A 24,300-nucleotide genomic window follows, 5' to 3' on the forward strand; every position below is an offset into this window, starting at 1 on the left:
ATCCTCCAGTTTTCAGACGAGATGCTGTCTAACTCTACATTCTTAAAGACTCACTCAGATGAAAATCATGTTGTTGGTTTTTTTAACATGTTTTTGTGGCGTTCTCATAACAGAAGACAAAGAAAATTGAGCTCAAAATTGCATTTCTGAGTATTTCTTTATTCAAATCATTGTGAATCAGGAGCAGACAAAAAAAAGTCATTTGTAAAAGGTATGATGTAAAAGCTACGATGGCTAGCCACAAGCTCCCGCGTCTTTGTTTTTATTGTCTGAGCTGACATCTGGCTCCAAATCGTACAGGTGGATAGATCCAGTATTGCTCGGCATTTTAGTTGCACTTCTAATGTTATGTTGGGGGCGTGACGGGGGAATAATGTAGCAGAAGAGAGCGTAAACAAAGGGATCATGGGAAGTGGGGTCGGTAGTCTTAGTCTAAGCGCCAACGGTCCCGCCCACAACCCAGGTGAATTTCTAATAAACTACTGCCGTTCTACAGAAACTATGTCCGAGAAAATGACAGTGTATTAAATTTTGGCTAAAAACAGCTTAATATTTAAAAGATCATTGGGAGTGTTTTAAAAATAGATCAAAAGATGATCTAAGTGAGTTTTTAAATAGGAAGACAAAAAAAAAAAAAGAATAAACGTTTAAAATCAACTTGTGTATTCTTTATGATAAAATGTGAATCAATAAAAAAGCTATCAAGAATTCGAGAGAGAGATTTCCAAAGTACTTACAACATTTTAATCAAAGGAAAAGATGAGTTTGTGTATAAAAACAAAACACTTTATTACAATTAGGCTGAAAAATCCAATGAAAACACGACTACTTTACAAGTACAAATGTTTTTGTTGCTATTTACAAGGTTTTCCTTTGACATCAATAAAAAAAGATTTTATGAGAAAAAAAAAAACAAACCAAAAATACTGAAGTACATGTTTACAGTGTATTTACCGACAAAAAAAGACCAAAACGACGTGCATTCTCCATTCAGTTTTCTAGACACGACATGATAATGACACAAAAGGGACTATTTATGAGTACAAGGATTCTAATGACGAGCTCATTCTCCAGCACAGAATGACCCATAATTCTCGGCGTCAGGGACAGGTGATGTAATATCATTGCACTATGCTGTCTGAGACACAGCAATACGTAACGTGAAACTGAAAGAATCTGATCAAACTGAGGACAGAACTGTGATAGATCTACACCCACCAGAAAGGCTGGAGTATTAGCCCAGATGGGCTTTTATTTCTGGATCAACCCTCAGCACTGGAGTGATGTTAGTGGGTGGTGAGAAGTGGTGTGAAACTGAGGTGAGGATAGGATTACAAAAAGATCTGCACTCCATTTGAGGGATCTGTAGCAGCCTTATCCTTACATGTCTGTACTGCAGTGACACACCGATGATGAAGTCCTAACTGTTCCCACCACTAGGCTTGGCGGGGGTTTTGGCCCGGACACCTCCTTGGCGAGCCTGACTCTTGGAGGACTGCTGCACCGGGGACTCGGCAGCAGAGGGGGCAGCAGGCTGCTGAGCGGGGCTGTGCGGAGGAGGCGTCTGGATCTGCGGGGAAGCAGCCGCCGTCACTACCTGCTGTGGGATGATCTTCTGCTGGACCACCTGGGCTGTGGCCGTCCCTGCAGGAATCATCTGCACCTGAGCAGGAGCCGATGTGGCCGTCTGGGTCAGAGTCACAGTCTGAGGCTGAGCCTGGATCTGAACACAAACAAGAGACTATAAGAATTCGGTTCCGACAGGGTGGATGCGATCCATTCCACTGCATTCAAGAGCCGTCCACACTTTCACAAAGTGCTGCTAACCAAGGCTCTTCCTCATCATTTTGAGGATGAATGATCTCATGTACGATTCCAGAAGAAAATTATTTTACAAGCCCAAGAACTGCCTAAAATGTTGTGTTTAAGTTTTGTGGGCCTCAATATTAGAATCATTCGGATCGTCTTAACTTATGAATTTAAAGTCCCACTCTGATCATCTTTTGTAAAAATGTTCTTTTAATTATGTAATGCAGTTTTCAGGCAAAAATTAAAAAAAAACATTTGTTGTTTTCTAGGACAGTTTTTGCATTAGAAATTGTGGGCGGGACTGTTAGCATGGAGTAAGCCTGTCTCCACTTCCCATTAGCCGTCTGTTTGCATGCTCTCCTGCTACCTTACAGCCCCTCACAACCCCACCCAACCATTAGCAGTGCAACAAGCAATATTGGAGCTATCCAGCTGTTTAGTTTTGAGCCACACGTCAGCTCGGACGAGGAAAACTAAGAAGTACTTGTGGCCTGCTGAATGTCGCTTCTACGTGACAATCGTCTGCTCCTGATTCACGATTAGAGTAAGGAAATACTCCAAAGGATCATTTTAAGCTTAATTTTCTTTATAAATGTCCTACAACGTGAGAAAATGCTACAAGAACATGTTAACACAAAAAACACATTTTTTATCAGAGTGGGTCTTTAAAAAGTCCAACACAGAAGGACAGCAGCACCGCTGTTAAGACATTTTGAATCCTACATAAACCCTTACCTGCTGGGGAGAAGACACAATCTGCTGAATATTAGCCACAGCTGGCTGTTGCTGTACTATTTGTGGAAGCTTTGCCACCTAATATAAGTAATCAGAATCTTATTAGCACACAAACCACTGAAACTCTGGATTTACTTAGGATCGCTGCCACTGGGGACAAACCTGGATCTGCTGTGCTCCAGTGGGTTTTTGGGCCTGGGTTATGGAGGTGAAGAACTGCGGTTTGATTCCTGGTTGGAGTTGGGTGGTGGCAGTGTAGGTCACTTTCTGCTGCTGGGCTGGCTGTGCTGCCTGCACCGTCACCTGCTGAGTGCCAATCTGAAAAAACAATCAATATGGTGAGCTTTGTATTGAAGCTCTGTGAAGAGTCCAGCTCAGAAGTGTTGCTGCTGACAGCTGTGTAAGAAGACGAGCCGTTACCTTCTGCTGTACGGTGGCCTGTCCTTGCTGCTGCGGCTGCCCTGCTTTCTGTTGGGCTGCTGCAGCAGCCTGCTGCTGTTTCTTCATCTGAATCAGCTGCTGGACTTGCATCTGGGGAAAGGACTGTGTCAGCACAGGAGCACCTGTGAGAGGGAAAAGCAAAGACAACTGAGCCGGACTTCATCATTTAGCAGCTGGAATCCAATCAAACCAAAAAACATTGCTTCATCTGAGTTTCCTCCCATTAGTAAAACAAGAATAAAAACACAGTTTCAATACTTTCAGAGACATCAGGGAAAAAGCCGTTGAGCGGCAGAGTATCCAATCTTTCCAGCCCACCTGGTTTCTGAGGCTGACCAATGGCCACACTGATGCCTGCAACAGTGACCGGCAAAGTGGTGACTCCAGCTGAGGAAACCACGGCGGGCACAGACACCACAGGGGGCTTTGTGAGCGTCACCTGAGCAGTTTGTGCTGCCTGGGCCTGGATCTGTCCTTGAGTGGGCACTCGAGTCTGTGCAAAAAGGCAGAATGTAAACATGATTAAAGCTGAAATAACCTGAACAAGCACCGAAACGCTGGGAAGCAGTCAAAAAGAAAAAAAAAATTACTGAAACGCTGAAGCCCTGAACCTGCTCTATAAAAAAAAAATCTAACATAAATCAAAGATTAAGGTTCATCAGAACATCTCAAAGTCACAGTATTTTTAAAGTGCTGAAAAGAAAAAGAACAAACAGACAAGGTAGATTTCTACAGCAAGATCCATTTTAATAACCCATTGAACAGGTCAGGTCGCCAGGCTGTTGCAGGTACACACTCCCCCTACGGGACATTTTGAGTAACTAATGAACCTATGAAGCATGTTTTTGGACCGTAGGAGAAAGCTGGAGTGCCAGGAGAAAACCCATGCATGCACAGGGAGGAGAGGCAAACTCCACACAGAAAGGATTTGAACCAGGGGCTTCCCACTGTGAGGGAAGAGCATTAACCACTGCACCACCATGCCGCCCTTTTATTGCAAAAGAAAAACTAAAGAGTCTGAAGGTCCGTTTATGTAACGATGTTGAAAGCACACTGGTTCATCAGAAGACAGCAGTAGATGTGGATCTCCAACATTTCTAGTAGCACACATTTTAAATGAACGACTTATTTACTGATATTTCTTTGATTAGTTACAAGTAAGTTGGCAACATTTATACAGGCTTTTTACCAAACAAACACACAAAGGTTTTTCTATCTGGATCCCAAAAAACATGTATAAATAAAAGTAACAAAAAAACAAAACAACAATTAAAAACAAACTAAAGATTATAATTGCTTTTAATTTTTTTATAAAGAACAGAGGAGTGCAAAGTTTAGCTTGAGATGTCACTATGGTTTTATTTTGACCACAAGGTGGATCCGTTTTAAAAAGATCTCTAAATGTTACTACAAAGAGTTTTGTAAGATGTCATCTCAGTTTTACTACTTTTTTTTCATTGTGAAGGACCGTCTAGCTTCTTTTTCTACAGCCCTGGTGCTTTTGAAGTGCTAGTTGAGTTTCTTTCTCAAACAAGGATTCAAAAGTTGGAACCAAAGTCATAGATGAGTCCCAAGAATTTCCATAACGCTGTATGTGAACACAAACACATCCTTAGAGTATCAAGCCTTGGATGATCTTACCAGTCTGGCCACCTGCAGTGTGTTGACAGGGGGTCCAGCCAGCACAGTTCCAGGGCGAGGGGCCGTCACAGCTGCCAGCTGAGGACTAGCTTGAGTCGCCTGAGCCGGCTGCACCTGAGCGGCTTGCTGGGTTCCTGCACCCTGTTGACCCTGGGCTGCTGCAACCGCTGCAGCAACCTGCTGCTGCTGCAGCTTCTGCTTCTGCATTTTTAGCAACTCCTACAAACAAAATCAAACGTTCACTCAATGATAAAGCACATTTTTGTTTCAGACTTCACAATAGTTGCATCAGCACATTAACAAATGGTTATTTTTGAGTCAAAGTATTTTACCTGAGGTTTCCCTACAGCTTTAATCTGAGGTGAAGTAGTCTGCTGCTGCTGCTGCTGTTGCTGCTGCTGCTGTGCGTGCTGCTGTCGTAACAGCTGGATTTGGGCTGGAGTCAGAGTCTTCTGTGACAACTGCATTCCTGTGGCTGAAAAGGCGACAGTGGAGAAGTCAGGAAACAGCTAAGACCTAAGTAAACCGTCCAAGTGAGTTTTCGGTACCTGGAGCGACCTGCGGAAGTGGGCGGGTCTGTGACTGGACTGGGCTCAAAGAAGTCGAAACTACTGCAGAGGCCGTCACTGGAGTTACTGCACGGACCCCCTGACCTGTAGCTATGGCCACCACTTCAGTGGGGGCAGCTGCAGCTGGGACCCTCTGTTGCGCATGAACAACCTGAGCTCCAGTCGTGCCCGCTGGCTAAAACGACAAAGACGAGAACAAAATGAACCAAAGGCGTACGAGTCACCCAGACCTCTAAATGTGGAGCTTCACCCAATCACAAAGCAGATCCCTGTAAATGAATCCAGAGCAGCACTAATAGCTCTACATGACTCACAGACAGAGTGCCGGGGATGACTGAAGATGCCAGACGTTTGTTGGCCTGGAAGGGACTTGGTGGAACTCCAGCCACTGTGTTCACGATCACGTTCCCTCCTACAGTTGCTAAGAAACAAAAACATCTCTTAACAATTAAAAGGCACAACAAACTGTCTTAATTTAATATTTTTCATCAAAAAATGTATTTACCAGCCTGAAGGGTTGAACCAACAGCAGCATTTTTTATTGCTCCCGCCTTAAAAAAAGCAAAAGGAAGAGAATTCATCTGGTTGAAATGGTTTTTGGTGGCGTAGCGTATGTGTAGGGGAGATTTGGATTCTCACCAGTACTGCTGCATTCGGCACAGCGGCAGCTCCAGCCACCGCAGAAGCCTGAGGGACCTGGCCGGCGGCGGGAGCCGGTACCTGACCCGGGGCAGTCCCAGCCGGAGGAGCTCCAGCCTGCTGCTGGGCCAACTGCTGAGCCTTCTGCTGCTCCGCAAGGGCCTGAAAGACAAATGGAGCACATGACCAAAAAAGAACAGAAATACTGATAGACGACCGCATTTAAACAGAATACTGAACTAGTGTTGTACAGAACCAGACAACACTGGTTTGACCCAGACGATGACATAGAGAAGCTCAGATCTCTCAGGTGGAACAAAAGGATGTTTTCAACAGCTGAAAGAAAGTAAGTCTGTTCAGCATTTTTAGATGAATACAATTCACCTTTTTCTCTTTTGCAATCCTCTCTGCACGCTGAGATGCCACCTGAATGGGAGGCAGAGGCTTATCGTAGCTAATTCCACTAAAAAAGAAAAAGGACATGTTTAGTTGCCATGTCCTCAATCTGGCTTCCTGATCAAATGGAGGTTATAAAATAGAGGAAAAAAACAATAACACACCTTTCTGCCAGGACTGATGCATGTTTGGGATTCTTCTGAAATGGATTCATTCCAAGCCTGCACATCGGATAGAACAAACAACAGAAAAATAAATTGCAGATGACATTATACATCCATGTTTTGACTATTTTCAGAAGAGGGTTAAAGGATCAAGTGCTCACAGTGGTTTAATTGGTGGACTTCTCTTGCTGGCGATTATTTTCATGAGTTCAAAGCGGCTGTTGTAGAGTTGAATTTGGGAGGCGTTGTCATCTTGAGTGTAGATCTGACAGGTCCTCAGGGGCCGGCTGTTCTTAGACTGAACAGAAAAATTCACAGGAAGAGTCAACAAACAAACAAAAATGAGGCCAGGAATGTGAACAAATCAAAGTGAACAGTAAAAACAAACACCTTGTAAATGCTCTTGGTTTTCTTCTTGGGGTTGGACTCATACACCAACTGGAAAATCAAAGAAGTTGATTAGCTCAAGACACGGTGGTCTAGTTTTGGAGCAGAAGGGTGTTTGTCCTGGCTGTTCGGTACCTTGCCCTCTTCTCTGGGGATGATGACATTCTCATAGCGGTTGCGACATTGTTTAGGGGAGCGGTATATGCGACTGCAGGAGTTCACCACATCGCTCACCAGATCCCAATTAGGTGTGTGGGCAGGGGACACAATGGTCAAGTTGAGCGGCAATTCCAGCAGCTGTTTGACAGCCTAAAACCAAACATTTTATGAGTAACATGAAAACACAGACTTTTTGCATCAGCACAGAACATTAATTACCTGAAGAAGAGCCCAGTCTTCACTGATGAGCCACTCTGGGTTGTCCTGACCAGCCTCCATGGCAGGTTTAACCAGTGAGGGCAGCGGCTTGGCAAACGGAGCCTGCTGCTTGAGGGAGAAGTTCTTCTTCTGGTCTTTAACCTCACGGCGAACCTTAAGCATGCTGGCTTTTTCGAAAAGAGAGCGTGGAGGGATGACCGTTTCCCCGTGGCCCTTCTTTTTCTTTCTAGCAGCTGCTGCAAAAAACAACATCTTAGAATTAAAACATATAAAAACCTACACACCCATTTAATTACAACATGCCAGATTCTTTACCGGAGGGATCCATCTTGAGTCTCTTGTGTTCCTTGCGGATGTAGATGGGAGGCAGCTTGGACTCTGGCATTGGTGTAGTGTCGTACATTAGCATCATTACTGAGTCGATGTAAATGTCGTTGTCATCTTGTGGTGGTGTGGGTGGAGTCCAAAGCTGTTTTTAAAAGTCACAGTACAGAAAAATTCTTTTTGTTTTTGTGGGAAAAAACATCCAGCAAAATTTTTTTTTATATCAAAATTCTGAATGAAAACACTACATGTATCACACGAGAAAATCCACAAATCTGTTTGTGATGGATTCAATCACACTAACAAAATACAAGAGAATTATTGCACATCCGATGTCTTACCGGCATAATTTCTGTGTGACAATCCTCCGCCTCAAACACATACTCCTGTTAAACCAGAAACAAAAGGCTTGAATTCCCAACACCAAACCAAACCGTTGCTTCCTAAACCACACAAAGATAGCAAAGGCCACTCACCATATTGTACGCGTCCTCTCTGGTGTAAGTGAACAGGTCTTCTTCTCCCTCCGTCATCTTCTGCTCCTCCTTCTCCTCTGTTAGCTTTTGAAGCTGCTGCAGCTCCCAGGCTCTTTTGGCAGATTCCAACTGCTTCTAAACAACCGACGGCAAAATCAATTTGTAACCTCAAAAAACAGCTTGGCAACTGCAATAAAGCTTCAAAATCAAAAACTATTGGTCTGATTTTTAATTTGATCCAAGAAAAATTACCGGTAAGCAAACACAAAGGGTTTTAAGACATTTTTAGATTTTTTATTAGTTGTGTCATTATACCTTGAATTGTGTGTTTCATCTTTTCTTTGGCTAAAAGTGTCTTATGATGGTTAAAAAAAAAGATGTAAAAATGAAATTTTCACCTTAAGTGCAACTTCGTCATCACTGACGTGGAGATACTCCAGATAATGCACGGCATATCTTTCAATGGGAGTTAGCTGCTTGGGAAAAAGAGACAGTTAGCTTTCCTTTAAGCGGACCAGACATCAGATGAACATGAATAAGCCGATTCTGATCTTTGAACTGCTTTTAGAATTTAAAATGACCTGTTCCATGACTGCATTCAGCTCTTCTATCTGGACAGCATCATCTTTGTGTTGGTGCTCCAACTCCTCGCCCTCTTTGTGTGCCGTCTCTTCCTCCTTCTGATGTTCCTTCCCTTCAGGGGCATCCAGGTTTATGCTCTGCAGAGCCTGGATGTAGGGCCTTGCCACTTTAGGAGAGATGGCTTCAGAGGCCGATGGTTCCTGGTGAAGAACCACAAACTCCTCTACCTTTACTCCTGAACCTGCCTCCACTTCAAACAGATCCTGGATTGTCCGCTACACAAAGGAAATACAAATTAAATGATCAAAAGGGCACGAATAACACAAATGTACCGATCAACAATCTAAAACGCCTTTCCTAACCATTGAACACCACAACATACCAAAAAGATACCATCTTTATGATCACAAATGTAAATAACACCACAGTTAAGCTTACTTGTGTCAGGAAAGCCAAGGTGTAGTCAGTACCCTGAGCAGCCACCTCCCTTATAAGATCCTTGGTGCCGTTCTTTAACAGTTTCTCTTCAATGGAGTTTCCACTCTCCAACCTGAACAACACAGAAAAGTCAGTAACCCTGCCCGCTCATGATGACCAAAACCCAAATAAAGAACAAAAGTTTCTTTTCCAGGATTAAATTAAAATAATGACCTGTATATGTGTATGTCCTTAGAACGTCCTATTTTGTCACACCATTCCTGTGTGAGAGCATCCATGCTTGGATTGAGGTCTGTGTCGTAGAAGATGAAAGTGTCTGCATCAACCATGGTTCCAACTGCAGTGCAGCAGCAGTTGGTCAGGATGCTGCAGAAAAGCTGCCTTTTCCTGTTAAACTTCTTCATGTTTTCCTGCAAGACCACAACGTCCAGACAATCAACAGAGGAGAAACAATACGTAATGTAGTAAAATATTTTTACGTTGACAGCTTTATTAATCTAAAGGTTTTGTGCCTCAAAAGGGGAACATTTCTTGTTTGCTGGAGGATTCAAACAATGTTCTGCTAGTTTTGCCTCAGAATAAATCTTGCAAATGTAATATTCTGGGTTAAAAGTTATGGACTCAGGGTTATAACAGGCAACATGGCCACAACTATAACTCTGACAAACAGTTAAAAGCATTACACATATACACATAAGGCATCCATATTAGATAAAGTCACATGGTTTTACCTGTCTTGTTTCCAAAGTGAGGCTTTCATCAATGCGAACATAAGTGAGTTGCCTGTAATCCAAAAAGGCCTCCAGGATGTCCAGCATCTTCAACATCTGAGTAAAGATGAGCACTCGGCGGCTCTCTGACCTGAGCTTCTGCAGCAGGATAGCAAGAGCTTCCAGTTTACCTTTAAGACAAAAAAAACCCTTTAAAGTGTTATTACTGGTATTTCCTTTTACCTGTTCCCTATGGTTATTCTAAAAAAAAAAAAGGCTATTGTTTCTAAAGACCCAATAAATAAGAAGACTGATCAAAATACATGCAGCATGAACAAAAAGGGAAATTAACTAATAGTAAGGAAGCTGCAGGCGAAAGAACTGCTAAAATGAACTCGTTTTTTAACCTAAATGGATCAGAGCCAATCTCAATCATATTCAATAATGTCGCCTGTTCCTTTATGTTCAATACACAACAAGCAATTCTTTTGATTACTATGAATTAATTACAAATTTTACACTAAAAAAGAGAAGAAGAAAAAAGATTGTTTGCAGATCCTTGAAGTGGAGCACAGCAATAAGTATGGAGTAATCCAAAAAAAAGTATAAATAACCCTGATTTAGAAATCTTACTGGAATCTTAAGTTTAAAGTACACCTCAGCGAAAAGATGTTGCACAAACCTGAATCCATCTGCATCAACTGCAAGTCCGCACAACCGATAAGAGGCTTAGATGCTAATCGGTGGATGCTTGCACTATGAGGAGCAGCGGCCTCCTGTAGTCGACGATGATTGGACTTTTGCTCCAGCCGAAAAGGAGTCGAAGGATTGGCTGCATGCAGGTGAGGAGGTGGTGCAACGGCTGGGGGAACCATACACGACAGTCTAAAGATGACAAAAACAGTCAAAATATTATGCATAGGTTGTTCTACAAGTATGCACATTTACAACTGACAAAGTTGAAGGAACTCATTCCTAATCGTAGAAATCTAAACGAAACGATGCTATAGATCAGGGGTCGGGAACCTTTTTGGCCAAGAGAGCCATAAACGCCACATATTTTGAAATGTAATTTCGAAAGAGCCATACAATAATGTAGTGTCCCTTTCCCACACTGAGGCACGGAGACTTAACCTCTTTTAGGGTTCTTTATTGTGGTTACTGCAGACCACAACAAACGCCGTACAATTAATTCAGCAACTCCTAAATCTTTCCCGCTGAGACGAGAGCGCTTCTCCCAACTTTATATTCACCTGCTCGCGCTCCAGCCCTCTCATTTCCCTTATTCGGCCCATAGCTGAACCCCATTGGTCCAAACTCCCTAACAACAGGCTGAGCGACAGAACTGAGAGCCAATCAGATCTCTGCTTGATGCGTTTAATGAACTCCAGAACTTTTAACGCGACCCAACAGCCACCCAGTCCAACTCAGTCCGCGACAATATGTTTAAAACTAAATATTCAAATGAATGTGTGCATTTGATATAATTTCAACATTTTTAAAGTACAATAAGTCTGTGGATTCTTTTTAATAACATTGTTATGCTGTTGCTAATAAATGATGAGTATTTCTCGTGGTAGTTTTGCTGATGGTCTTGTCCGGTCGATAGGTGGTGAGTTTCTGTTTCATGCAGGCGTTGATACTTTAAACATGATCGTAGGTCTGAATGTTCTGTAGATGTGACAAAGACTGCTCACATAAAGACAGGGAGCCAAACACAAACTAACACGCTGCAGTGAGTGACGGGCAGTGGGTTTTACGTTTTTACAATCCCTGCGCGATTCACCTGCTGCCGGTCCCCACAACTCCACCCCCCACCCTCTGCTTTCTCCCTCACACATCTCGTCCCCGCATCTGAGCGCGCGTTCTCAGACAAAATCTGCGCGCCTCTGGCATTGCATCGCGCCCGAGATGGACTGGTCTAAAGAAAGAAAAAAAAGTATAATTAAAGATTTGTCTGCGAGCCACATGTGACCATCAAAAGAGCCATATATGGCTCGCGAGCCATAGGTTCCCGACCCCTGCTATAGATGTACATATATACATAGATTTTACCTTTGAATAAGGCTGCTTGAAGCCCCGAGACGCTCCTCCACAGAGAGCAGGGAGGTCTGCAGGGCAGACGTGGTCCCCACACAGGTTCTCTGAGCCCTCACACAGCTCTCCCTGCCCACCCACCTCCATCCTCCTGCAGTCAGGGCAGTGTGAGCAGGCCTTGAGCTCAGGGTGCAGGCCTGTAGCAGATCTGATCCATATAAAACTCTGCGGCTACAGCGCCGCTCGTTGGCTTCAAACAAGTTCCTCAAACGCTCCTTCAGCAGCCGAGACTTTTCTTCTGTGGGCTCCTGGACATAAAAACGACTGAAGTTATGAAAAATAACCTACATTTATTTTAAATTATATATATATGAAAATGGAATTTATTCATTTTTATTCAACAGCATTTTAAATAGCAACCACACTTTCCATCTGCTAAGTTACCAAATTCTTAATTTGTTATATTGTTGCACTTTAATGTGTCATTTTGTTAATCATTTTAAATACATTTTTAACCAAAGCAGTCATGGCTGAAACAGACTTCTGGGGCCAGCTTTAATTCTTTTATTCAGTTCAGAGAATTCGTAAAGGAAGCCAGCATTTGTACCTAAACGCTCATGTTCAAACTGTTTTCATATGAAAGTTCTCACCTGACAAACTCCATGAGCAGCATTCGTCACCTTGCTGGATGCTGATGTAGCATTTGAAGTCACACTTGAACCTTAAGAAAATATTAATTTTGAAAAAAGTTAGTAGTCGTATAAATGAGTTTATGAATCAACATACTCTGACCAAAAATATCGACGCAACACTTTTGTTATTACGCCCATTTTTTTTGGTATGAACTCAAAGATGTGAAACATTTTCCACATACACAAAATAACCAGTTCTCTGAAATATTGTTCACAAATCTGTCCAAATCTGTGATAGTGAGCACTTCTCCTTTGCCAAGACAATCCATCCCACCTCACAGGTGTGCCATATCAAGATGCTGATTAGACAGCATGATTATTGCACAGGTGTGCCTTAGACTGGCCACAAGGAAAGGCCACTCTGAAATCTTCAGTTTTGTTTTATCGAGGGGGTCAGGGGACTCAGACAACCAGTCAGTATCTGGTGTGACCACCATTTGCCTCATGATGTGCGACACATCTTCGCATAGAGTTGATCAGGTTGTCTATTGTGGCCTGTGGAATGTTGGTCCACTCTTCTTCAATGGCTGTGCGAAGTTGCTGGATATTGGCAGGAACACGCTGTCGTATACGCCGATCCAGAGCATCCCAAACATGCTCAATGGGTGACATGTCCGGTGAGTATGCTGGCCATGCAAGAACTGGGATGTTTTCAGTTTCCAAGAATTGTGTACAGATCCTTGCAACATGGGGCCGTGCATTATCATGCTGCAACATGAGGTGAAGTTGTTGGATGTACGGCACAACAATGGGCCCCAGGATCTCGTCACGGTATCTCTGTGCAATGAAATGCACCTGTGTTCGTCGCCCGTAACATATGCCTGCCCATACCATAACCCCACCACCACCATGGGCTACTCAATCCACAACATTGACATCAGAAAACCGCTCACCCACACGATGCCACACACGCTGTCTGCCATCTGCCCTGAACAGTGTAAACCGGGATTCATCCGTGAAGAGAACACCTCTCCAACGTGCCAGACGCCATCGCACTGGAGTGAGGTCGAGACCTCGATGAGGACGACGAGCATGCAGATGAGCTTCCCTGAGACAGTTTCTGACAGTTTGTGCAGAAATTCTGTGGTTATGCAAACCGATTGTTTCAGCAGCTGTCCGAGTGGCTGGTCTCAGATGATCTTGAGGGTGGACATGCTGGATGTGGAGGTCTTGGGCTGGTGTGGTTACACGTGGTCTGCGGTTGTGAGGCCGGTTGGATGTGCTGCCAAATTCTCGGAAACGCTTTTGGAGAAGGCTTATGGTGGAGAAATGGACATTCAATTCTCTAGCGACAGCTCTGGTGGACATTCCTGCTATCAGCATGCCAATTGCACGCTCCCTCAAAACTTGCGACATCTGTGGCATTGTGCTGTGTGATACAACTGAAGATTTCAGAGTGGCCTTTCCTTGTGGCCAGTCTAAGGCACACCTGTGCAATAATCATGCTGTCTAATCAGCATCTTGATATGGCACACCTGTGAGGTGGGATGGATTGTCTTGGCAAAGGAGAAGTGCTCACTATCACAGATTTAGACAGATTTGTGAACAATATTTCGGAGAACTGGTTATTTTGTGTATGTGGAAAATGTTTCACATCTTTGAGTTCATACCATAAAAAATGGGAGCAATAACAAAAGTGTTGCGTCGATATTTTTGGACAGTGTATAAAATAAAAAGCTTCATTGTGAAACTGTAATGACTGATTCAAAAAAAGGATTAGTGAATTGAATGTGTTAGGTGTGAATGAGTCACCTTGCTGAGATGTTGACAGGGCTGGATGAGGGGTGCTGGCTGGAACTGCAGCATTTGAAGCAGTAACAGCTTGAGGCATTGCTTGCATCACCATGGATCCTTGTGGCCTAATTATCTGCTGCCCAGGAGCTGACACAATTTGCAAGATGTTGCCTAAATTCAAAGCAAAAATCAAGACGACTTCATTAAGCAAAAGGTTTACACCTGAAAAGTCCTGAAAAAGGAAAGAAATCAAGTCAAACATTCCACTGACTTGCTCAGAAAAACAAGGTCACAAAGCAGGACCTCCAACCAACAAAGTGTTAATTTGATATCAACTATTCAAACGCAAATGACTACTTTTCCTTTATATGCCCTCTGTTGCTCTCTGTTGCTATCTTTGCATCGAGAGGTGTAGTGGAATAGAATTTACGTATTCATGCAAATTATGGGGATACGGCTAACAATGTGAAACAGATCAATGTAAAAATCTAAATGGTTCAAAAGCACCAACTGTTTACCAATAACCATGTGTTTATTCGTTTTATACATTTAATTTCTTTGCTCTGTCGTCAGGTTTCTTATCTACATTGGTGTACTACATTTTTAATTCCATAAAAAGGGATATGAAAATAGCAAATAAGCAAAGTTGTTTTAATAATAATAATAAAAGACAAAGAGGAGAAAAAGTCATATAGTATTTTTTTCCTATTAAAAAAGGTTAGATTAACAAACTGATTAAAATGAACCTTTTAAAATCATTAAGGTTTATTTTTGTGGGTAAAACATCTGAATAATGCGGGCAAACTCAAACTATGCCTGAGTTTACATAAAAGTTACTCAGTAAACACATTGATGAACTTTTAAAAACTGATAGTTAAAAGAGTGAAAACATGATCTGTGGTATACGCCACATGAAAGCCTTTTTCAGGAATGAAATGATGCTACTATTAACCAAAATATTTAGATGAGAATGAGTTTTGAAAAAATAGAGGCTTTTATAAGGAAGTTCTTTTAAATCGAAATGTATGATTTAGGCCTGGTGAAAGAATGAGCTGAAGGTTTCATTAATGTTCAAAACTGCATGCTGATATCAACCAAAAGTTCAAGGCAAAGAAAAAAGGGGCAAAAACACAAAAAAATGAGAGACAAAATAAAAGCTATAATGATAAAGTCAAATAAAAGATGTCATGACATATTGAACATTACCGAGTGCACCTTGGAGTTGTAAAGGTTGTCCAGTTGTGAGCTGGCGGAGCTGACTGGGGGACAGAGTGAACTTGTTTCCCTGAAACTGCAGAGTGACTGGGGTCTCCGGCTGGGAGATGCGGTTCTGAGTGCCAGCTATGTTGGTCAGCTGGGCAATCTTCACATCTCCACCTTCATTTAAAAGAAGGAATATAGGCTAAAGGATAAGTAATGGGAGAAAAAAAACTACACAGTAATAGAGCACAATACTTTAGTTAGTTTAAGGGTGAAAAGGAGTACTGCATGCAAAAACAGGGTGGATTATTTAGTGTGAAGAGCACAACTCCTCCCCATTACTGGATCTTAGCAGCTCCTAGCTCAACAAATCGTAGAATTGGTAAAATACAGAGGATTATATGGGCTGTTTTCAGAAAGGACGGAGACTGGAACATAAATATACATAAAGAACACACGTCACCATTTAGGGGAATATAGCAAATTGAAGATCCTATAAATACCATGACAAATTATTTGAAATACCTTTGCTTAAAAAAATTAATGCCCATTGTCCTTAAGTTACCTTCATTTACCCAAACTTAAACACTCCAAACTGTTCTCTTCTAAAAACATTAAAGCTCAGGTTTATTCTGAGTGCCAATTTACATAAGAAACGTTGAAGAGACACAGATATGCAGTGATCACAAAGTAGGCAACTTTTAACACTAAGCTGGGTCAGGCTAAAAATATCTTTTTTTTTTCAATCATTTGTGATTTTTTTAAAGCAAGACTCTGATATTCCTATTGAAATTTTAGGACTGTGTGCTTCTGAAAAAGTTATTTTGGCATTTGAAGCAAAACCTTTTCGGTGTTTCCACATGCTACACAGTGCGTCCAAGATCAAATGAAATACAAGAGTAGCAAAAGGAAAAGAAACAAAATGGGTTTGAGCTTTCTTCCTGCAGCTCAGCTAATGCAAGAAAAAACAAAATATTAGTACACTGGAAAAACTTTGATAAGAGCATAAGGGTTAACAAGAATATTCCTGCATTTTTCAAATTGGGCCATATTTAACCATGTGACACAAATCTAAGCAGTTGTACCCATACTGAGGAACAGAGCAATGACATGGAAACAATGTGTAGCAAGGAAACTAGTGTTCCTATTTATAAATCCCTTTAAAACACAAAACATTTAGCTTTTAATTTATTTAATGTCTAATAGGAGTGGGGCTGTTGCTTTTCTGTGGCTACCACGAAGAAAATACAGAAAGAAAAACACACAAGAGGCAATTTTTATTCCAGGGCAAACCTTCCCTGTCCAGCTTCTCCTTCCCCTTTTCCCTGCTCTCATTACAATGTCATCTGCAAACATCATAGTCCATGGTGATTCCTGTCTAACCTCATCTCTCAGCCTGTCCATTACCATTGCAAACAGGAAAGGGCTCAGAGCTGATCCCTGATGTAATCTCACCTCCACCGAATTTCTCTCTCACCTCTAAAGCCCGCCTCACTACTGTCTTACAGCCCTCATACATGTCATGTACTGCTCTAACATACTTCTGTCACTCCAGACTTCCTCATACAGTACCACAGTACCTCAGTGTCTCACTTCTTCTTAGCTAGCCTCTTACACTGCATACACTCCAGAATCTCCTCCTTCCACCACCTCCTTATCAACTTTCTTTTTCTGAAGAGACACCAAGTACACTTCTACCCGTCTCCCTGATCACATTAGCTGTAGTTGTCCAGTCATCTGGGAGTACCTCCTGACCACACAAAGCCTGTTTTAAACTGCTTCTTAAAAGTCATGCAATAGTCTTCCTATTTCAGCTTCTACCAGTTTGTCCTCTTCTCTGCCTTTGCCCTTTCTTTCTTCATCCTGTTCATCACCACCCCACCATCCTCTGCTGTCTGGAAACACTCATCTACCACTACTATGCAGTCACTGATCTCCTTCAGATTACATCGTCTACACAAAATGTATTCTGTGTGTTTCTACCTCCACCCCCCTATAGGTCACCCAATGTCCCTGCCTCTTCAACATTTTCACTACAGCCATTTCCATCTTTTTTGAATAACCAACCAGCATTTGTCCTTATATGTTCCTCACCTGGATGCCAAACTTTCCCATCACCCGTTTCCTGAACCAACATGCCCACTGAACTCTGCGCCAATGACAACTCTCTCACTTCCAGGGTTTTCATTATCACTTCATCAAGGTCCAACCAAAACTTCTCTTCCAGCTCACTTCCTACCTGTGGGGCATACCCACTAACAACATTAACCACCACACCTTTGATTTCTATCTTCAGACTCATCACTCTGACACTTTTTACCTCCAAAACACTTCTAACAAACTCCTCCTTTAAGATAACTCTTGCTCCATTTCTTTTCCCATCTCCACCATGATAGAACAATTTGAACCCTGCTCCTAAACTTCTAACCTTGCTACCTCTCCACCTGGTCTCCTGAACACACAGTGTATACCTTCCTGCTCTTCATCATGTCAAATAGACCTTTTCCTGTCATCGTTCTAGCATTCAAAGTACCTACTCTCAGTCCAACATTCAAGACTATCCTCTTCTCTCTCTACCTATAAACACGCCTTCCTTCTCTCCTTCTTCGACCAACAGTAGACTAATTTCTACCGGCACCCTGACGGGGAACAGCCCTGATGGTGGTAGTCGTTAACCCAGGCCTCCACTGATCCAGTATGGATATTGTAGGTCTGATTCGCATATTTGTTTTGGCAAAGATTTTACATCTGATGCCCTTCCTGACACAACCCTCTGCATTTATCCGGGCTAGGGACCAGGACAAAGAGACCCTGGCTTGGGCCCCCTCGTGACTACATTAAAGTAGATTTTTGACAAAATTGTTTGGATTTCTTTTTGATTTTCTTTTAGCTGCGATTAAATTGTCAAAAAGAAACTATTTCAAGAAGTCTCTTAATAGTACTTCAAGCTGCTCAAAGTTTAGGCTGAAATTTTGTTTCCACAAATAAAAAAACAACAACAAATGAATAAGCAGGAACAATAACTTTTCCAACTGCAATCTGGACTAGTCTATTTCAAAGGGAAAGAGAAACAACATGGCTCCTGTTTTACTGCAGAATATAAATGTAATTAACCACAAACATAACTTTAGGATGCCTTAATTCTACTGAATTTCTGATTACAAATGACATCCTCTCTCAGTATAGGTCTGATTGCAAAGATCTTAGTGGTTTTTTTTTTAAACATTCACTGACTGAAAATGGGAAATATGGACCAGATTTAAAAATCCTGGAATTTTATAGTGATGCAAAGGTGGGACATAAGTGGCTCATTCAGAGTAAACATGCAGGTTTCAAGAAAAGATTTGGGGGACACTGAGGCTATTGAGATGCTGCTGATATCTGTCTGAATGAAGAACTCTTTACCCATTGCATTATTTTTGCTAAATGGTATCTGACCAAAATGGTGGCAGTCCAGGTACTGTTGCCGCTGCATGTTAAGCAGCGTTTTTCTTTTATTTAGAACAGACTGAACTCATATCAGCAGTTCCTCAGGTAAAGACCTCAGTATCAAGCAGCCAAAATTCTTGTGCCAGAGGTTGAGGGAAAATACTGAGACAAAGGGGATGGCAGGCCACTTACTAGGCAATCGTGCCTGGGCCTGAGATGTAAGAACCAACCTCTGGGACATTAAGCTGGGCTGGATGGCATGGCTGGAGGCTAGGGTTGGCCTGGGGACCTGTGTTATTCCAGGCTGGCTGATGGGAGTCATAGCACCCACAAGTGTACCAGCTAAGGTCTGGCCCACGGCTACAGGAGCAGCCCCCAGCACATGCTGCCCAATGCCACTGTTTCCAGAGGAGGCTACAGAGGAAGCTGCAGAGCTGTTGCTGCTGACAGGAGGAGCCTCGGCTCTCTGTGTGGTTGTTCCAGTGGCTGTGAAGTACAAGGCAGTGCGGTATGGGACTCTACAGTAAAGGTATTCCAATATTTACTGAAATTAGCAAAACTATTATTTTCCTTTATTAAATTGAAAGGCAGTGGCACACAGCAAAAGCAGAATAATTAGAAACTGTGACTTCTCCGTCTATACAATGCAAATCAATAAAAACAATCACAGTATTAGATCACATAGACACAAAGCCACAAAATGGATTTGTTAAATGAAAATGTCAAACCAACTTGTTAAATATTTTGAAAACATAAAGGATGTCTTATAAGACGCACATGTAGTATATTTAAAAAGGAATACAGTGGGACAAAAAAGTATAAACTCAGCCACCAATTGTGCAAATTCTCCCACTTAAAAATTTGAGAGCCTGTAATTTTCATCATAGGTATACCACAACTACAGGAGACAAAATGAGAAAAAAATATCCAGAAAATCAAATTGTCTGATTTTTAAAGAATTTCTTTGTAAATAATGGTGGAAAATAAGTATTTGGCTAATAACAAACAAGCAAGCTTTCTGGCTCTCACAGAACTGTAACTTCTTCTGTAAGAGGATCCTCTGTCCTCCACTCATGGCAGCCGTTTGAACTCATCATCTTGATTGTTTGTAGGTGAACAAATACTTATTTTCCACCATGATTAAAACATCAGACAAAGTGATTTTTTGGATTTCTTTACTCATTTTGTCTCTCATAGTTGAGGTATACCTATGATGAAAATAACAGGCCTCTCTCATCTTTTTAAATGGAAAAACTTGCACAATTGGTGGCTGACTAAATATTTTTTTGTCCCACTGTATTTCTAAAAGGAGAATAATATTATTGTAATGTTGGAATTTTCTTTTCACAAAGTCACCGTTAACAACCTGTTAGTCAAACTGATGTTGTCTTAGGGTGCAGGCTTTAGTATTACCATGTCATTTTGCAATAATAATACCTAAAAGTACATTAAAATGTTAGAATTTAAGCATTATCTTAAACCAAAACTAAATAAAACATAACTAAAAAGTTAGCATACCTTAGTGCATCTGGACTTTCAATAATTCCTCTTCAATATATACATTTTTTAATTTTTATAACATGTTTAATTTGTATGAAAGTACCCTTGGACTTTGTAAAGTACAAGTAAAGCTATATGATCATTTAATGATTAAAATATTGCTTTAAATAGGATTTTATTTTTATAAGTATTACTAATACTAGAAGATGTTTGTGTAATAAATATATATATAAAATATATTCATTGACTGTATATAAGAATTTGGCTGAGTGAGTATGACGTGACCCATAGAAAAAGGTTCATTTCCGGCTCAGATTAAATGAAATCAATTCAGTCGTCATTTTTTCGCGTTACAAACGTCGCCATGTTGGAACCATAAATTGTCACTAACCAGTGATTGGTCCATGTCAGTCTGAGTCAACATTTCTATAGCAACAACTCTAACTAATCAAGAGTGAGCTTGTTAGAAGTATGCGCCCCAACACTTGAAAGCAGGCTTGGGAGTTTACAGATGGCCTGGTGAAGTCTGTTGTTGTTGGCTACACAAAATCTGTCAATCAAATGTTTTGAACGTTTGACATGGGGCCACATATTTTGACTGAGGCATCAGATTGGTCAGTTTATATCTTAAATAACTTGCACTACAGAAAAAATATCATGGCAAAAGTTTATAATTAGCAAGATGCTGTTAAAAAAGGAAGTACAGCAAGAATGGTTACTGACAAATATGATGACTGAATATTTTTTGTTTATGGGATTTTGACTTCTTGGAGCTAGCAGACACTTGATGTTTGGAACACGGGAGGGGAGGGGTCACTCAGTCCTGTTCTTGAAAACAGTCAATGTTTGTTATAAACACACTATGGAAATATTATTTCTAAAAATTATTTTTAAAGCCCCAGCTGAACAACTATGGGGCCTTTCAAAATTATGCAAAACTCCCAAGGAAATATCCATTTCTTGTAACATCAAAGCATATTCTCCCTGGTAAACTCTGCCACCAAAACCTTACCGTGTGAGACGTTTGTGGCTGCTCCTGTTGTGACCGGAGACTTTCCCCTGCTCTGGCCCGCCTGGCTGGTGGTGGAAGGAGAAGTGCTGGTAGTGGGTGAGCTTGTTGGAGGACGCTGAACTGCATTTGTAAAAGCAGTTAAACGACCTTCTGGCTTTGTGCCATACTGAACTGGCTGGAACAACCTGAAATACATAAATATTCAGATGTTCCTAATATACAAACAAAATATTAACATGATTTCAGCCTTGTATTGTACAGAATTTCTACTTTAACGTTGTTAGGATAGAAAAATGTGGTTTCAGTACTAACTTCATGGGTTTAATTGGACACGACTTTGGTCTTGGTGGTGGATCAGGACTAGAGTAGATCTCCTCTATAAGTTGCTGTGTGATCTTCAGATTGGGCACCGCCTCTTCGGTCTGATAACGCGTCAGTCTACTCTCATTATTGATCAAGTCAAAGATTGAGAAATTTGCAGTCTAGGATCAAAACAAGAGGAGAAAAACAGTTAGGACGGTGCACTGTAGGCTCATTTTAAGTTCTCTACTTTTAAAATCAATTAAGTAATGACAAATGGCAACAAAAAAGGATATGAACATTTTTAAAGGATGACAAACACATTATAAAAGGTGATTATTCTATTGCATACAAGGAATTTATATGATCATACATATTTGCCTCTATATGTTCGTACCTTGCTTGGGTCTTTCTCGATAGCGTCCAGCACCATTGATGGAACATTATATTCCAGAGAAGAACAGAAATAAGAGCTGCTGGTTTCTCTGGGTGCCACCAGCTCTGGGTGGTTACAGACTCGCTGTAACTGCATCAGAACCTGAAGGACGCTGACAAAATGACCCGTCTTCAGAGCTTCCTGAGTCCTAAGGGGAGCACATAAGTAATGGAAATAAAAAAATTAATTACAAAACACAAGGAAGCTATTATTGCTAAGCAATATATATATATTTATAAAGTCTTTATATAAGCAATATATAAAGACTTTATAAATGCTGTTAGCAACAAAAATCGAACATAAAATCTATGGGTAATGATTTTTAGGCTTCCTTTTTAAAGGACATGCATGACGTGGCACCTAACAAAAAAAAAAAAACAAGAAAAAAACCCTTGCTGTAGTTGGATTCTAATCCGACCATTGATCCAATCAAGATATTTTGCTCATGTAATCGCGGCTTATGGTGTCGATTTGCAGCGGGGCGGGTATCGTCCATCGGCACAACCCTAATATATTTATACATTTTCGCCCGCAGGCCGATGCCCATTAATAGACAAATTCCCACATTGACCAAAGATTTATGTAGATTTGGCAGCTGAACGCATTCAGACCAGGAGATTTGGCACAGAGATTGATTGACAAGGTCATTAGGGGGGGAAAAAAAGCATGCAAAGTTGCTCTGAAAAACAAAACAAAAAAACAAGCAAAAGCAAAACAAAGAGACCATTATAGATGAACTGCAATATAACGAGGGAACACTGTATTCCAGCTAGAATGAAGCTGTCACATGTTGTACAGGTATCGAAAATGTCTCACCCTGATTGAGTGAGGATATCCTCATAAAGGCTCTTTTGTCTGTTGGACAGACGACACTTGAGGATGTGTTCATACTTTTTTGGAAGTTGTTTCTCCACATCCCTTTTAGAGCGCCTCAGAATGAATGGTTGGATTACCTACAATTAAGTGATGAGAGAAGATACAAGGATTACTTAAGACAAAAATAGCATCGTTTGAAGGAGGAGGAACAAGCAGACATTTTACTTACCCTGTGTAAGCGGATGACCAGTTTGTGGCAGTAGTCCTGGTTCTGGTCTGTCCCTGCTTTAACGGGAAAGTCGGCGTAAGGCCTGGTGATTCCTGGCAACAGGAAGTGGATCATGGTCCACAACTCCTTGAGAGTGTTCTGTAGAGGATTGTTGATGAGAAGGATCCTCTGCTCACTGAAAGACACAAAATATATTGCAGCCTTTTGGGTCAAGTAAGTGATGATCATTTATATAAAAAATGGTGGACCAAAGTTTCAATCTAAAGGCCTGTTCACACCGGGACGAATTTCGCCGGCGATTTTCGCCGACGATTAACGCCTCGTGACTAAACAAAGGGCACCAACGAGAGTGTGCACACCGACGCGAAAAAACGCCACGCGTTAAAGCGTCAAAAAAAAAAAAACGCCTCGGGTTCGTTTTTTTTTTTTCGACGCGTTGCGTCGAAATCTACTCGACCAATGAAAATGGCGCTTTTGCTCACGTGTCTGGAGCTTCTGAAGTTACAGTAAAACACAACTTGGGGGCGCTCAAACACAAAACTGCCTTGCTGAGCACACATACCAGCGAAGAAGATAGACGCCAAGTAGCGTCTACACAGCCGCGAAGCAATAATGACGGACATTCTAAAACATCCCCGAACCAAGCACCAGTTGGAGCTACTGGTGCTTGAAATATTCATGTTTTCTTTGTTTGATTCTGACAAGCGTGTAAATACTTGCTCTCTTCTTCTGAGTGAAAAGCGACTTTAAGAAGCGTAAAGTTGCGCAGCGCCACCTTGTGTACAGGAGTATTTCTGTTTTACATTAAGCGCCATCTAATGTCAGGGAATGAAATTGCATGTTCACTCCACTCATCGTCAGCGAAAATCGCCTGGGTGTGAACAGAAAAAACGTGGCGAAAAACGCTGGCGAATAACGCCTGGCGAATATTCGTCCCGGTGTGTACGGGCCTTTAAAAAAAGTATTTTTTATACAATGCTGAAAGCGTCATCTAGCTCACCTTCTGAGGGCAAAGATGACTTCCCAGTGTTTCTCTGTTGTGTTTTTGATGAGCTGCACCTCATCCAGAACCAGATGCCTCCATTTTTTCCTCAGAAAGTGACTCTGGTCTTTCATGAGAAGCTTGTAGGATGTCAAACATACATGGAAGCCATTGGGGTCATCCCAGGCCTGCAAGCAATAAACAACCTCTATGTTGCTACTTTTATTCATTTGAAGAATGTTTC

The 24,300-nt window shown here is 41.6% G+C and overlaps 1 protein-coding gene across 15 annotated transcripts in view; it reads right to left on the reverse strand.

Annotated features, from left to right (window-relative positions):
- Positions 1-764: 764 nt before the first annotated feature.
- The window catches only part of ep400 (E1A binding protein p400), a 35,103-nt gene continuing 11,567 nt past the window's right edge, over positions 765-24,300 (reverse strand). For 2 of the 15 annotated variants that reach the window (XM_011479431.4, XM_020706135.3), the window contains 37 exons: positions 24,075-24,244; positions 23,075-23,249; positions 22,846-22,982; positions 21,991-22,177; positions 21,606-21,775; positions 21,294-21,478; positions 18,974-19,267; positions 15,359-15,529; positions 14,171-14,323; positions 12,377-12,447; positions 11,745-12,034; positions 10,372-10,574; positions 9,711-9,880; positions 9,193-9,389; positions 8,980-9,091; positions 8,541-8,816; positions 8,358-8,432; positions 7,960-8,094; positions 7,825-7,869; positions 7,475-7,628; positions 7,160-7,395; positions 6,917-7,090; positions 6,785-6,832; positions 6,556-6,692; positions 6,395-6,451; positions 6,219-6,297; positions 5,835-5,996; positions 5,701-5,746; positions 5,510-5,616; positions 5,175-5,370; positions 4,959-5,101; positions 4,627-4,845; positions 3,304-3,478; positions 2,965-3,107; positions 2,707-2,862; positions 2,545-2,622; positions 765-1,723 (listed from right to left, as the gene is read on the reverse strand). In XM_011479431.4, the coding sequence (XP_011477733.1) occupies positions 1,421-1,723; positions 2,545-2,622; positions 2,707-2,862; positions 2,965-3,107; positions 3,304-3,478; positions 4,627-4,845; positions 4,959-5,101; positions 5,175-5,370; positions 5,510-5,616; positions 5,701-5,746; positions 5,835-5,996; positions 6,219-6,297; positions 6,395-6,451; positions 6,556-6,692; positions 6,785-6,832; positions 6,917-7,090; positions 7,160-7,395; positions 7,475-7,628; positions 7,825-7,869; positions 7,960-8,094; positions 8,358-8,432; positions 8,541-8,816; positions 8,980-9,091; positions 9,193-9,389; positions 9,711-9,880; positions 10,372-10,574; positions 11,745-12,034; positions 12,377-12,447; positions 14,171-14,323; positions 15,359-15,529; positions 18,974-19,267; positions 21,294-21,478; positions 21,606-21,775; positions 21,991-22,177; positions 22,846-22,982; positions 23,075-23,249; positions 24,075-24,244 (5,829 nt within the window). In that variant the 3' untranslated portion in view covers positions 765-1,420. The remainder of the gene's footprint in view (positions 1,724-2,544; positions 2,623-2,706; positions 2,863-2,964; positions 3,108-3,303; positions 3,479-4,626; positions 4,846-4,958; positions 5,102-5,174; positions 5,371-5,509; positions 5,617-5,700; positions 5,747-5,834; positions 5,997-6,218; positions 6,298-6,394; positions 6,452-6,555; positions 6,693-6,784; positions 6,833-6,916; positions 7,091-7,159; positions 7,396-7,474; positions 7,629-7,824; positions 7,870-7,959; positions 8,095-8,357; positions 8,433-8,540; positions 8,817-8,979; positions 9,092-9,192; positions 9,390-9,710; positions 9,881-10,371; positions 10,575-11,744; positions 12,035-12,376; positions 12,448-14,170; positions 14,324-15,358; positions 15,530-18,973; positions 19,268-21,293; positions 21,479-21,605; positions 21,776-21,990; positions 22,178-22,845; positions 22,983-23,074; positions 23,250-24,074; positions 24,245-24,300) is intronic. The other 13 variants (XM_078952713.1, XM_020706140.3, XM_078952705.1 and 10 more) reach the window with 12 other exon arrangements.

Source organism: Oryzias latipes, chromosome 9, assembly GCF_053564925.1.
Source record: "Oryzias latipes strain Hd-rR chromosome 9, Olatipes_Hd-rR_3.1".
Lineage (NCBI taxonomy): Eukaryota > Metazoa > Chordata > Actinopteri > Beloniformes > Adrianichthyidae > Oryzias > Oryzias latipes.